Here is a 15,677-nt window from a genome sequence, read left to right on the forward strand (position 1 = left end):
AAAACTGGATATAATACGATGTTAGACATAGTTTTTTCGTATTCATGAGAACCGGTTCCTATCCACCGGATTCAAATGAATACGAGAAAATGAATTCTTCAGTTTGCAAATTTTAGTATTGTTTCACAGCAAAATGATTTGGAATTCAAATTTTATGAATATCTTTCTAATAAAGTGAAAGATATCAATGTATATGATTTAAGAGTAAACCTATGTGAATTTAAGTATATACAATTACACATATATGCATATTTTTTTGAGATTTTAGCTACTATATGAGTCAATGTTAAAATCATTATAATAAAGTAACAGGGTGCCTGCTTGTTTGTCTGTCTGTCTGTTTGTCTTTGTTTACCGAAGGATCTCGCTAACCACTGAACCGATCGGGCTCTCCTTAACAGGGTAGCTTCTCATAGGTCCTGGGAAGGTATATTGGGGAAGGGTACCTCTACTCCCCCAGAGAAATCGCCCCTGGAAAAAGATTCCCCCCCCCCAAAAAAAAAGTTCTAAAAATTATTTTAACTAAAATTAAAAATGGGGGGGGGGGGGGGCACCCCTTCCTTCCCCCCCCCAAAAAAAAATCCCTCCTCATTAAAATTTTTTGCTTTTTCTTTTAAAATCTAAAATAATAAATTAGACCCTCCCCTCCTCAAGTGCCCCAAGAGGCCTCTAGGGGCGTAGCCGCTAGTATATAATAAAAAAAACCTCTTCGCATTTATTCATTCTAATTATCCAGTATTTTTTTAGTCTGATTAAAAACTTGACTTTATAAATATTTGTTGGTTTTAATGTGTTGACACAGTGTAATCAACAGAGACCAATTTATACAATCTTATTGCTATATTAATAAAAGAATATGTATGTATAGTAACTAGGATATTCATATGCAATTACAAAAAAAAAATTTTAAAATAATAATAAATTAAGAACGTCAAAAAGTTATTAGTATTGGTCTATTTTTCATATTATTGAGGTAACTTTTTACCCTACTATTAACAAATCTTCATTGGTTTTTTAATAATTACAGTCTTTGTATCTAGAAAAGATTGGACATTGGGTTGCTCTGTTTTTAATATAGATGTTAGAGGACCCAAGAATTGGTCCAAGTTCAAGTATAGAAACTTGTCAATGTTTATGAAATAATAATTATCAAGAAATTAAAAGTCCTTTAGGAAAAGTATTATGCTTTCTACAAAATAAAGTTACTTAGGAAGAGCTTACTTACCAATGGGAATTAAAATTCTTGTAAAGTTATTTATATATTACTTATATATTTTGGGTCAGGTTTTTGCACACAAATGTGAACCAATCGCATGGTTCCCTAATATATATGTGTGTTTTCTTCTCACTATATAGTGTGTGTGGATTTATTTATCATTAATATGTATTACTACTACATACATTCATTCACTTTGCATACACTTGTTTAGTTTTTTTTGTAAAGGCAAAGCTTTTATATATATTTATGTTTGTTTCGATACGATCTCCCGTCTGTTTGTTTTTAATTTAATTTTCTTTTTACACCAGAATATAAAATACACAGAAAGTATTATAAAATGAATTGAAAATAAGTTTAAGAGGGGGGGGGGGGAGGAGGTAGTTTTTCATTTATTTATTTTATTACTCTAGGTCTGATTAGGTTAGGTTATATAATAAGGTTCGGCAGGGTTAGGGCACAAAAGTATAGGCCAAGAATTGGGTATTTGTTTAGTCAAAGGAAAAACTACCCACTCCCCTTTATTTTAAAAATAATTGGGGGGGGGGGGGTTATCTGTGCTCAAACATCACTTTGTATGAAAGAACCAACTACTCTTCTACTTGTCTTGTCCGTACTTCATTCTTTAGTAACGTTTTTCCGTTCAATTACTTTGCGGGCAAAATGGTGTAGATTAGGATGAAAAATATACAAGTATGGGTAAAGTAAATAATAATAATAATATAAACAACAAATAAGGAAAAAAGTACAATTTCCTTATACAATGTATTGTACACACTCTATTTTACTTACTCTTGTATTCCCAAATATTTTATTTTGGGGGTTGAAAATATTACCATACATAAACACAATTTGCTTTGCCATCTATCTGAGGGCAGGGGAGGTCAGAAAAAAAGACATTTATGAAGCGTCCCTTAGAGTACCGCCAATTCGGATAAGCGTTTTCTGAGATCTTTAGCTTAATACGAAAATAACCTAACTACTTTATACTATAGTATATAATTTTGATTGTTTTTAGGCTTTGAAGTACTGCCACGATAACGATATAATCCACCGAGATATAAAACCTCACTGTGTTCTACTCGCCAGCAAAGAAAATAGTGCTCCTGTTAAATTAGGTAAGATTTTGAAACAATAGTGCTTTAGTGAATCTTTAATTAAATGTTAAGTATTTTAAAACAAAAAATATACAATATACTTATATCATAGGATCTTTCACTGAAAGTGCACTTATATACCCCCATTATTAAAAAAATATATAATAAGAGGAAGGGGGGAAGGAGATTTTATCCTATGCCTATCCCCTGCACGGAGCCCTAACCTATAGCAGTAAGCCGTACCTGCGGAGCCCTTACCTATAGCCGTAAGCCATACCTGCGTAGTCCTAACCCATCGTAGCTACCTAGCACATAAACAATATAATCTAACCTGACTAAAAGAAAGAAAGGAAGAAACAATAAACTAGCCCCTTCCCCCTAATTCCCAATTTATTTCAAATTAAGGTGGTTGGTAGGGGGGATATCAGCTACACTATTGAAAATTTTAAAGAATATTATTAAAACAGAAAATGAATTGTCTCTCTTTTTAAAATAGATTGAGCAAATATATCATAGCATGTAATAATATGTAGATACTAGATAGATAGTACATAGATAATAGATAGATACTAGGTACATATTTCATATATACATTTTGAGATTTATAACTGGGTTCCTAAATAATTTAAAATTATATTTCAAAAAAGGAAATCATTTAATTTTAGAACAGCTTCTTTTTTGAGCGTTTAAACTACCCCTCATTATGTATTTCCATAATAATATCCCTACCTCCTACCCTTCAAGGCTCTAATTTAGTGATTTAGAACAAGACCTTTAAGCCTAATCTTAGAGCATTATTCATCCACACAACCTTTAAGTTGCAGGAAATTTGTTTATAACTCTTAATTAGACATAATAATGAGTTGCGCCTGTTTTGGACCAACGGATTCCCCTACCATTTTCTCCCTTCCTATATAGTGATGCCAATTATAGGCTAAGAGTGCGTAGAGTAGTTATGACCCAAAATATGTATTATGGTCTTGAACCAACAACAAAATTTCTCCAATATTTTCAAACACAAATTTTCCTATATTATAATATATTGGTGCTTTCCCCTTTCGAAAAATGTTAAATAGAATAACCCTTCACCCTAATTTATCAAACATAATATACATTTTTTAACAATAACTAAACATGGGGGTAAGGTGCTTCGCCCTTTGGGTGGTGGGTTATTCTGTATATTTTATCCTATTTTGTAAAACCTTGGTAAATTAACTGAAAATCTTCGTTTTAACAGTAGGAATATTCTTGATAGACAGAGCCCAATCGGTCAAGTGGTTAAGCGAGTTCATTAGCTTTCCGCAAATACAGACAGACGGACAGATATCGTTATACTTTGTATTGTATGAAACTGTATAAATTACCCAACAATTTTAATATATTTATTCCTAAAGAACACATTTTCGCTCTATTTCTTTCATTTGATAGGAACTAGGTTAAAAAGTTAATATCACTATAATCTCCAAAACTTTCACCTCCACGCCCCCCCCCCCCCCCTACCCCACAACTCATATTAAGTTTATGATAAGATTGATAATTGCAAAAAAATATCTAGAAAAAGGTGGGGAGAAAGAAAAAAGCACTGCAACATGAAACTTACATTAACTCATTAAAAGTAATTCTAGCTTCACAAAAAAATACATACTCTATGAGTATAAAAGCGGCTTCGCCCCTAGCCCCTAGGGGTTTTGCCCCAAGAGGTTTGATCAAACTAATTTTTCGTGTTTTAGATTTTAAAGAAAATTAAAAAAAAAAAATTTGGGGGGGGGGGGTTGGGGGGGAGGGGTATTTTTCATTTTTGGGGGGGGTTAGGGGTGTCCCACCCCCCCAAGAAAATAATTATAAACCTTTACGGGATCTATGAGAAGCTACCCTATAAAGGAGAACCCGATCGGTTCAGCGGTTAGCGAGATCCTTCGCTACAAACATACAGACAAACAAACAGACAAACAGACAAACAGACAGACAGACAGACATCGTTCTACTTTGTATTATAGATAGGTAAAGCTAGGTTACAAGGACAATTATGTCCAATAGTAGCCAGGGTTCTTCAGAGATAAGACAATGGACAATGAATTGATATATCTTCCCAATGTTGATAAACTAAATTACCCCTTTATCCTAATTAAAATTATTGGCAAAAAAGTACTTTTCAAATAAATCGAAATTTATTAAAAATACCCAAATTTTTTAGCAATCGTATGAGATAACGAGGTTATAAAACTTTGAGTATTAGAATAATTTCAAATTCAATTATCCTCCCTCCCTTAAGGAGAGCAAATAAAGCACATGAATACAAACAAGACTGTCAGACAGACTAGAAGACCAACATACAACTTACTATAGAGTAGCTTCGCTTTAAAAAAGGTAATGGTAGGGAGAAGATTGACTGACAGGGGAAAGGTAGTTTGGTATATAAGGCGGATTTATGTATTTTTGCTCGTTAGTATTTACTAAAAAGCAAAAAAAAATCCAGAATTTTTTTTGAAAATTTGAAAAATTGTAACTTGTCTGCTATCAAAAATATATAAATGAGCTTTATTACTTAAGAAATTGTTTTTTTTTTGTTTAAAATTATATATGAAATTATTCTTTATATATTGACTAGCCTCTAGGGGCTCTGCCCCAAGAGGTAAATATGAAAAAAAATTAGAATGCAACCACTGATTTCGAACATATTTAAAAAAAATTGGAGATGCAACCACTAATTTCGGACATATTTTTTTTTTAAATTGGGGGGATTTTTTTGTTTTTTTTTTGGGGGGGGTTGAGGGTTTCCCTCTCCCCAAGAAAATAGCATAAAACCACCACAGGACCAGGAGGTATATTCCCTAAAGAGTAGAATCCGATCGGTTCAGTGATTACCGAGATCTTAAGGGACAGACGGACGGACGGACAGACTTACAGACAGACTTCATTTTACTTTGTATTATAGATTACTTAATTGTAATTCCTTAATCTCTCTCATGATTTTACTGATTATTAAATATTCTACATTTTAATAAAATCCAAAATGATAGGCGAGGACATGGAGAATTTAGGAGTGTTATATTCCCCAATAAGCCCCCTATCAACTCACAAAAATTCAGAGGAGGTGTTGTACACCCTAATGGTGCTACAAGATTGATGTTAGTCGATGCACATTTTTTTGTAATTTCAAATTTTCAAATTCAACCTCAAAGAAAAGGGATCAAGTTATCTTTTGTTAGTCCTCCCCCCCCCCCGTCTAAATTATGTGCACGCCTTTGATTATGATATAAGATTAATTTATAATGTAAAATATGATTTTACATAATTTTAATTCCAAACTTCTAAGTTCTAATGGATTCAATTTATTATTTAAAGCGAATACTACATATCTACATATGCATTATACAATATACAATAATACATATTATCAAAGTAGTAAAAGTAATTTTTAGACACTTAACCTATTATATAAGCAGTTTTTTTGTTTTGTTAAAGCTTAAGATTTCAATAGTTATTGAACTGATTGAGTTCTCTGTTATGGAAGCTCCAAATAGGCCCTGAGAAGGTTTTGTGCTATTGAATTTTTATTAGATTATTTAAGCCCAGGGATGATTTTATTTTAATTTTCTGCCCATCGCTTTGAACGAGGGGCCTCTAGATACTAGGGGCCCAGTCGATAGTAAATTTTAAAGTATATTAATTATATCATCGTATTATCATCATTGCATTAATTTGTCTGTTATTAATATTAATATTATGTCCAGCACTGACCAATGCAATTAAAAAACCTGGCTACTCCATACAATTGAATTATTTCATGAGTTTGTTGTTCTTGATAAAATTTAAACTCTATTTCAGAATTTTGTTTTGCTCAAAATTGTTCTTGTTATAACATAATGTTTTTTTTAGGTGGTTTTGGAGTGGCTATCCAGCTGCCTAGCCGGTCAGAGCAGAGTGACCAGTGTGTCAACGGGGGAAGGATTGGCACTCCCCACTTTATGAGTCCGGAGGTCGTGCTGAGAAAACCTTATGGCAAGCCTGTTGATGTTTGGTCCACAGGTGACAAACTTACTCTTTTAAGGAGCCAAACTTATAGAGATGCAACGCTTCTAAAAATGGGAGAAAGAGAAGGTTACACCGTCGAAAAATTTTTGGTCTTTGGGGTAGGACAATGGACGTTAATTTGATTTATATCCCAAAGGATGAAAAACAAAATTATACCTTTTTTAGATCAAATTATTAGTTGAAACTGTTTGTTTGGGGTATTTATAGCCCCTGCGTTGCCAATTGTCTAACCATGCGTGACAATCACCTAACCCAATATAACCTAACCTAACCTAAAATAACCTATAAAAAGCCATTTTAAAAATACTAGGAATCGCCACTTAAGGGGCGTCACCCCTTGTTTGTACCAACTTATGGATATTTGATTAAAGTACCCATGAGAGTATGTTTATAAACTTTGGGTACCAGTGTGATTTTTAGATTTATGTTTCCCTAAATCCTTAAGAAGACAGACCAACCAACATTAGTACTTGTAGAGAAGCCAAGCTAATGAATTAATAGATTTCTTGAAAGTGGGTAAAAGAAAAATAAATTTCTTTTTATTCAACTTTTCTCACCCAACCAACATCTACCATCTAAGGAATGAAATTTCAAATTGTGTGTGTGTGTGTGTTTGATGGTTTGTGTGTGTGGGTGTGTGCGGGTTTGTGTGTGTGTGTGTGTGTGAGTGTGTGTGTGCATTTTCACAATGCAAATTACTTTCAATTAATTTTGGTAAAATTATTTGCATAATCCAGAAAAGTTGAGTGTGTGAGAGAAAGGGATGTGGTAGTTATTTTGGGTTCTATATTATTTTATCTTCTATTGTCTCATCCCTTATCTAATCCTCACTTATCCAAATAAATTATTTTTAAACCTTTCCTGGACCTATAAGAAGCTACACTTAAAGGAAAACAGTAAAAGTGTCTGAAAAAATTAACAATTAACCAATGAGAAGCCAGTATTCACAATGGTAAAATATATAGCAGCCTCTCATTGGTTAATTGTTAATTTTTTCTTGACGTCATAGTCAGACACTTTTACTGTTTTCACTTAAAGGAAGAACCATATCGGTTCAGCGGTTAGTGAGATTCTTCGCTACAGACAAAAAAACTTATTTCTTTATATAATAGGATTTTTGAATCTTTGTCTTTATTACTGTGGATTTAAGATCCTCTGATTGTTATTTTTACTCTTATCTAAGTGTTACAGGGGGATGAATATTATTAATTTGCTTAAAAAATCATATATACTATTAAGTTTTATTGAAATATATATAAATGAAAAAAATTAAATAAAGATCTTCTCCCAGGGGCGTCCAAGCTTTATAATTTGGGGGGGGGGTAAAATTTTTTGAAGGGCGGGGGGGGGGGTAATATGTTTCTAGGGTGGTAAAATGGCGTACGAAGCGCGCCGAAATTTTTTTTAACCCGGGGGTAAAATTTCCTCAGGGGGGGGGGGGTAATTACCCTTCTGAAATCTGTTGGCAGGGGTAAATTTTTTTGACCCTATTTGAAATACTATTAAATAATTAGTATTAAAAATGTGCGCGAAGCGCGCGCAAATTTTTTTTTTAGGGATTATTTATTTTAGTGGGGGGTGTTTACCCCCCAAAATTGTTTGGGGGGGGGGGGGGGTAAATACTCCTCCTAAATGGTTGGGGTAAATTTTAAATGGAGGGGGGGGGGGTTTATAATGAAATAAATTTTGGGGGTGCAAATTCGTCAAAGGAGGGGTAATCCCAACTTCCCCCCCCCCCCCCCCTTGGACGTCCTTGTTTTCTCTCATAGTTTTTTTTCCAGAAGTGCTTTTTTGGCAAGAAGCAGTATTGTTATCCAACAACATTGTTGTCTTTTCAAGATCTTTTTAGAACATTTATCACCTATTTTTTCTATCCCTCTCTTTTTTATATTATGAAAAATTTGCGTTATTTCATTTTTATACGTTCTAAAAAGAATTTGTATTCTTTGTTAAAAAGTAGTAAGATTTTTTTTGTCTGTAGCAAAGGATCTCGCTAACCGCTGAAACGAGCGGGTTCTCCATAACAGGGTAGCTTCTCATAGTTCCCGGGAAGGTTTATAACTATTTTGGGTGAGGGTACCACCACCTTCCCAAGAAAAATCACAAAAAAGAAATTTTTTTTACTTAGAGACTTGAACGCAACATAGACAAGACATGTTATTTAAAAAAAAACATTTAGCGTAGCCGCTAGTTATTGATATATTATCAGGTGTACTGCTGCACATCCTGTTATCTGGTACTCTCCCGTTTCTTGGCACAAAGGACCGTTTATATGAGGTAAGAAAATTATTTTCTCGTATTCATTCGAATCCAGTGGATAGGAACCGGTTCTCATCCATACGAGAAAAACTATGTCTAGCATCGTATAATATCCAGATTTCTACGAATATAGAAATGTACAATCATAGGATTAAAACCATATTTTAGCCCGTGCATAAGGCACCTAGAGGCTAAAAAACTGGTTTTAATCTCATAATTGTACTTTCTATATCCGCGGAAAGCTGTTTATAATACGATGCGAGAAATAAATATTCTTTGTACTAACCCTTATTATTGCACTAATGCATTTACTTTATTTTAGCTATGGTGCTACTCTATAGTTTACTTTGTCGTTTGTCCGTCCCAAGGGGGGATGTAATTTACGTACATTATAGTCTGTTCATCATTTAATCGAATGCTATTAAATATAGATTACTAATTTTTGTCACTAATGAGAATTTTTTCATCGTTGCGTTGGTAATGATTTATTTATAAGGGAAGAAAGTATCATTACTTAACTACTAATAAAGTTAGATTGCTGATTTTTGTGACTAATAAACCCATTTGGAATGTTATTTTGGACACGGAGTGGTTATTGAGACAGTTTTATTTACTCTGCTGCTAGAGAAAGACTTCTAAAAATTAAGATGGCTGTAATAGAAATTTCTTGTGGTTTTCTTTTTAAATAATTTGGCTGGTCTTGAGTGATTTTGCTTTACTACTTATTGGTGTTGTCATCCTTGTTTCCTTCTCCAAGTAATTAAGGCCAGAAATCTGGGATTTACATTTATCAAAATAAACAGCAAGAAATGGTTGATTAATCTTCTAACTAAAAAACTTTTATTGGAAGACTATTAAAAGTAAAGCACTGATTTTTCAATACCTATACCGCATTATCATGACAAGAAAAGCAAAGATTATTTATTTAAAAGTTCTTAATAAAACCACTCCTTAGGTGAGTTGATTCATGGCCATTTTTATCAGTTGCTTTGCTAAGGTCACGGAAATTCAGCCTTAAATAAATCATATATAGAGAGGTTTTATGACAGACTTTATAAAAACAAAGTTGTTCAAAATTTAAAATAAATAATCTTTGCTTTTCTTGTCATGATTATGCGGTAACTCCTAGTGGGTGAAAATTGAACTTGAAATTTTCAAATCTAATTTTCTCAAAAACGGCTGCATTTTAGATTTTATTGAAAGTCGAAATGAAGTTACCTAACCTAGGGTAATGAAATGCACTATGTTCCAATTTAGGTTCTGACACAAAAGTCAAAGCTCCTTCATACGCACTGTGTTGGATGCTTTGAGCCAATGATCTTTGATTGAAGACTAGAATTCAAGAAGTGTCACATTTTTTACCCAGAGTTTTATTGACAATGAATGCAATTTGAAGGATAATTCTTTTCGATGGTCTTTCAAATAAAAATATGCAAGATCCATCAATTTATATAAAAATATTATATGTATCAAGTTGAAATGTGCTAGACCTTTAAAAATTCTTTTAATATATTTTTGATCGAAATGTTAACTGAATTCATTTTATTTTAAGTCTTGAAATAAACTTATTCTAATTTAGATAATCTGCGAGGGGAAGCTCTACCTAAATTCTTCAAGATGGCAGTATATCAGTGATCATGCTAAGGTGAACATACTTTTTATAGAGTAGCTTCACCCTTTTCTATAATATAAAGTAGTAAAGTTGATTGTCTGAAGCTAAAAATCTCGGAAGTTGTTGGTTGAAATGGGTTTGCATTTTTTAGAGAACCTTCCTCGCCCTCCCCTTGAGGCTAGTGACGAAGAATTATCGAAAGAAACACTGATATTGATCGACAGATAGATAAGCATCATTTGGACGGACAGACAGACAAAAAAACATTGAATATTATTTATTAAATAATAATTTATTTTGTTTTGTTTAGGATTTAGTTCGATTAATGTTGAGTGTATCTAGTGAGGACAGAGTAACTGTGGAGGAAGCCCTAAATCACAGGTATGTATCTAGTGTGTATCTAGCGTTTATTGAGTGTGTATTTAGTGTGTATCTAGTGTGTATCTAGTGTGTATCTAGTGTGTATCTAGTGTGTATCTAGTGTGTATCTAGTGTGTATATAGTGTGTATATAGTGTGTATATAGTGTGTATTTAGTGTGTATCTAGTGGTATCTAGTGTGTATCTATCGTTTATAGAGTGTGTATCTAGTGTTTATCTAGTGTGTATCTAGTGTGTATCTAGTGTGTATCTAGTGAGTATCTAGCGTGTATCTATTGTGTATCTGTTGTGTATCTAGTGTGTATCTAGTGAGTATCTAATGTGTATCTAGTGTGTATCTAGTGTGTAAATGGTGTATATCTAGTGTGTATCTATTGTGTATCTATTGTGTATCTATTGTGTATCTAGTGTGTATCTAGTGTGTATCTAGTGTTAATCTAGTGAGGACAAGGTAACTGTGGAAGAAGCCCTAGTATTAGATCTGTAATTTGCATCAATAATAACAGTGGGGGACTTCAAGTTTTTAAGAAAATTTTTGCGTGTTAATTTTTTCATGTTCCTATCTGCGGAACATTAACGTTTCTCTATGGAACAATAAGATAAATATATCAATATATACTTGCACAGGGTTTTGCCAGGCGCGTTTGAATCTTTAGGGTATGAAGAAAAGGGAAAGGCAAGCCTATTCGATTTTAATATTAATCCTCATACTTATGTCCTAAAGTTTGTTAAAAGCTTATACATCTTAAAATAGTTCTAAAACTTTCCTTTCTAATTATTTGTTATTTTTAAAAGAAAGGATTTGGTTTTCTTGAAAGTGATATACTAAAGTTTTTTTTTTACCATTCACAAGATTTCAACTTTTTTGAGGGGCAACTTCTATTAAAAATGTTTAGAATATTGTTGTATATTTGTTGTTAATTAAGCATAAATATCTAAAAAGATAACATTATGTAGAATAAGGGAAAACAATTTTGTAATAGCAAGATTTATTTAGGGTTTAGCATTTACATACTGTAAAAAACGTAGTTTTAAATATTAAGGTCACACTGTTGTTCAATCAACAAACCTATTATAGAAACTAATGAATTTTACTTTGTCTGTAGAATTTCGACAACTACAGAAATGATTGAGTTCTTTATTTTAACTCCATCAAATAGAACTTGGGATAGTTTTTGGGTGTGTGAACAGGGCTTTTAAGAGCTAGTTGCGCAGCCACTTTTCAATTTGAAAAACGTAATATTAAACATTTGGCTAGACACAGGAGAGAATCTACTACGAAACGCCCCTTAAGAGGCGTTGTCACGAAAGGGACTATACCCGATATTTTTTTTACAGTACACAAATAAGATGGGGGCAAATAATTCTTTTGCAACATGAAAAGACTATAAATCACTTTTTGTTCCTCCAGTTACTCGCATCAACACAAAAAACCTTATATGCGAATTTTAGATTTATTTGCATGTAAAATTTCTACAGACAGATGGATACAAAATATTTTTTTTCTTTTGCACAAAATATTACGATATTGCAAAAAAGATGCTTTGTCTGTAAGGCTAAAGGATAGATAAGAATCTGCAATGTATGTATTTTGTATCATATCTGCTTTTCATCCAATTTTAGTATTTCTAGCCCCTTCGGGAGGCTCCAACCCAGCGAACCCTAGCCCTTCGGGACTTTACTAACTGTTGCTCAATCTAACCTAACCTAAAATAAGTAATAAAAATACCTTTTTTTCATAAAAAGTTTGTTGTGGTCCAGATGCAATAAAGATGAAAACACCGTCAAGATATGGTTATGCTCATGCAAATTATTTACTTGTAAATCTATTGTGATTTGCTACAAGTAATATTACATGGACATCAGCCACCTATAAGCTTAAAGAAATAAACTTTTTACAATTTCAAAAATCAGTAGGAAATCTAAACCTGACCCAAATATTTCAAAAGAATATTTAATGCATCCAAAAGGGTTTAGATAATTGCGTCGTCACAGCAGACAAACTCTAATGTTGAATATGTGTTTAATTTGTAATTAAACACTTTGCTATAGTCTAGCTGCTTCTTATTACTTATTTCATAATAAAACTACACATAAATTTCATTCAATTTTACTTTACATTTATTAAGGGATCTTAAGGGATAAGACAATATACGATAAATTGATGCATACCCCTAATTATCATTGATAAAATTATCAATTCTGCAAATCAAATTCATAGGTGGAAAAGTTAGAACACTGCTAGTTTATATAATAAATGTCAGCATAGTATTTAAGCCATCAAATGCGAGAACAATTTTATAAAAACTTTGAAGACCAGCCTAATATACTCTTCTAATTCCCCTCCCTCCCTGCATTTAAAAGAAAATTTAAAACATATGAAAAATAAATTTATGCATTAAAAATCTCATCAATAGAAAATTTGCCATCAATGTGGATTTTTTTCTTGGAAGTTCGGAGGAGAAAGGTTCCTGGAAGCTGTCTTCTTTATTTTTCTCAGAATTTTGTATCATTATTCATAGTTTCTCAGTTCATAGGTTTATAAAGATAGCATGAATATGCAAAATAAGATTGATAAAAAAACAAGGATGAAAATGATAAGTTCTGTAGTAGACTAAATGATTGATAATACATTTGAGAAAGGTTAACAATATCTTTGGTTGCTTTACCATTGTAGTCCCCGTCCTTGAGGGGCTTACCAGACTCTACCTAACTTAAAATATGCATCAAAATATAAATTTAAAAAAAAAGTCGTCCATTAATTTAGTTGAATTTTTAACATAGACTATATTTGATTCTCTATTTGCTGAAACTAATTGATGTTGATATTTAGATGGATAAGAGAAAGAGAAAGATTTGCGCCAAAAATTCATCTCCATGAAACAGTTGAAGAACTCAGACAGTTTAATGGCAGGTAATGCCTTCTTAATTTTAAAACTATTTATTAGTCTTGTTTTTAGGGCTCGGCAGCCGTGCACCACTCGCGTGTAAACCTTAGTAAAATCTTCATATTATAACTTTAAAATTCAGCTGGATATCTAAACCTATATCCAAACAGACAATCCATCTTTTCGGAAATTATTTTTTTTGCACACAAGCGAGTTTCAATTTTAGGCTTATACGCGGCTGAGACGCGACTTCCAAGCCCTGCTTGTTTCTGTCGTGATTTTAAACTTTATTCTCAATCGGAAGTTATTTAGTAATATGTTAATTTTTACTTAGTCATTATTTTCATCATTGATAGATCGAATGAAATTATTTTACTAATGATCTGTTATTATCGCGTTTAAGATCACTTTTTAAATAAGAGCAACAATTTAATGTATGTAGATGTAAGAATACTAGTGTGTCTTTTTAAAGATAAGATTTTCTACATATTGGTCATATATGTTTAACAAATAGTATCATTTAAATAAGCATATTAGAATTTTTATCATGTTTTAAAAAGGTGAATTCTAGAACTAATAGGCATAATGTTATTAGTAAAGCATCTCTATAATAATACAATGATCTTTATTTAGGTTTTTATATAATATTATGCTTCATGATTATCAAAGCTTTGCCACTCTATAACTATTTGATAATGTTAGTTTGTCCCTTTGATAATGTTAGTTTGTCCCTTTGATAATGTTAGTTTGTCCCTTTGATAACGTTAGTTTGTCCCTTTGATAATGTTAGTTTGTCCCTTTGATAATGCTAGTTTGTCTCTTTGATAATGCTAGTTTGTCCCTTTGATAATGTTAGTTTGTCCCTTTGATAATGTTAGTTTGTCTCTTTGATAATGCTAGTTTGTCCCTTTGATAATGTTAGTTTGTCCCTTTGATAATGCTAGTTTGTCCCTTTGATAATGTTAGTTTGTCCCATTGATAATGTTAGTTTGTAGCTTTGATAATGTTAGTTTGTCCCTTTGATAATGTTAGTTTGTCCCTTTGATAATGTTAGTTTGTCCCTTTGATAATGTTAGTTTGTCGCTTTGATAATGTTAGTTTGTCGCTTTGATAATGTTAGTTTGTCCCTTTGATAATGTTAGTTTGTCCCTTTGATAATGTTAGTTTGTAGCTTTGATAATGTTAGTTTGTCCCTTTGATAATGTTAGTTTGTCCCTTTGATAATGTTAGTTTGTAGCTTTGATAATGTTAGTTTGTCCCTTTGATAATGTTAGTTTGTCCTTTTGATAATGTAAGTTTGTCCCACACTCTGATTCTTGATCTTCGCTACTTAAGGAATAAATCATTCTTGTTTATATAGAACATAAGTAGAATATGTATTATTATACAACACATATTATTATTATTATTATTTTTAGTGAGGGCCATGAAATAATAATAGTTAATTATTGTTTTGAAAAAAAATCTTAACCTCCTAAATGGGGGGTAACTTTTTTAAGGGACCATTTCTCTTAAAGAGGTTGTACTTACCCTTCCCCCAAAAGTGAAAACCTAAATTATCCTTTCTATAGATTAAAATTATTGGTTTCAAAGATTAGGCACAGCTAGTATGTACCAACCAATCAAGATAATATAAAAGCTAACCAAAAAGAGAACGTGTTTATATAACTTTTGGCACCAGTACAATTTACAGTCAAATGTCCCATCCTTTCGTGTGATTATCTGACCTATCAGACTTCAATCAATTTAATTACCCTACTGTATATGAATGTAATATAAATATCTTTCTCGTATTCATTTGAATCCGGTGGATAGGAACCGGTTCTCATGAATGCGAAAAAACTATGTCTAGCATCGTATTATATCCAGTTTTCTACGAATATAGAAATGTACAATCATAAGATTAAAACTAGTTTTTTTTAGCCGGTGCCTTCGGCACCACGGGGCTAAAAAAACTAGTTTTAATCTTATAATTGTACATTCTATATCCGCGGAAAGCCGTTTTTAATACGATACGAGAAATAACTATTCTAGCATAGGAGAACAATAAACTGAGCTTTCACATCCGCATAATCGCATCATCGCAAACGCATATTTTTTTAACAGTAAAATTACCTCATTCCATTTGCTTTAATCTTATCATTATCCACCCCTTACTATTTATTAAGGTTGGCAATCCAAATCCGGAAT

At 32.3% G+C, this 15,677-nt stretch overlaps 1 protein-coding gene across 5 annotated transcripts in view; it reads left to right on the forward strand.

The window, feature by feature from the left end:
* Window positions 1-15,677, forward strand: part of CASK (peripheral plasma membrane protein CASK) — a 139,968-nt gene that overhangs the window by 37,939 nt on the left and 86,352 nt on the right. For all 5 annotated transcript variants that reach the window (XM_080167664.1, XM_080167660.1, XM_080167663.1 and 2 more), the window contains 6 exons: window positions 2,235-2,334; window positions 6,193-6,342; window positions 8,558-8,625; window positions 10,187-10,252; window positions 10,530-10,600; window positions 13,433-13,513. In XM_080167664.1, the coding sequence (XP_080023790.1) occupies window positions 2,235-2,334; window positions 6,193-6,342; window positions 8,558-8,625; window positions 10,187-10,252; window positions 10,530-10,600; window positions 13,433-13,513 (536 nt within the window). The remainder of the gene's footprint in view (window positions 1-2,234; window positions 2,335-6,192; window positions 6,343-8,557; window positions 8,626-10,186; window positions 10,253-10,529; window positions 10,601-13,432; window positions 13,514-15,677) is intronic.

This window comes from Acartia tonsa, chromosome 7 (assembly GCF_053477335.1).
Source record: "Acartia tonsa isolate MP-2025a chromosome 7, ASM5347733v1, whole genome shotgun sequence".
Taxonomy (NCBI): Eukaryota; Metazoa; Arthropoda; class Copepoda; order Calanoida; family Acartiidae; genus Acartia; species Acartia tonsa.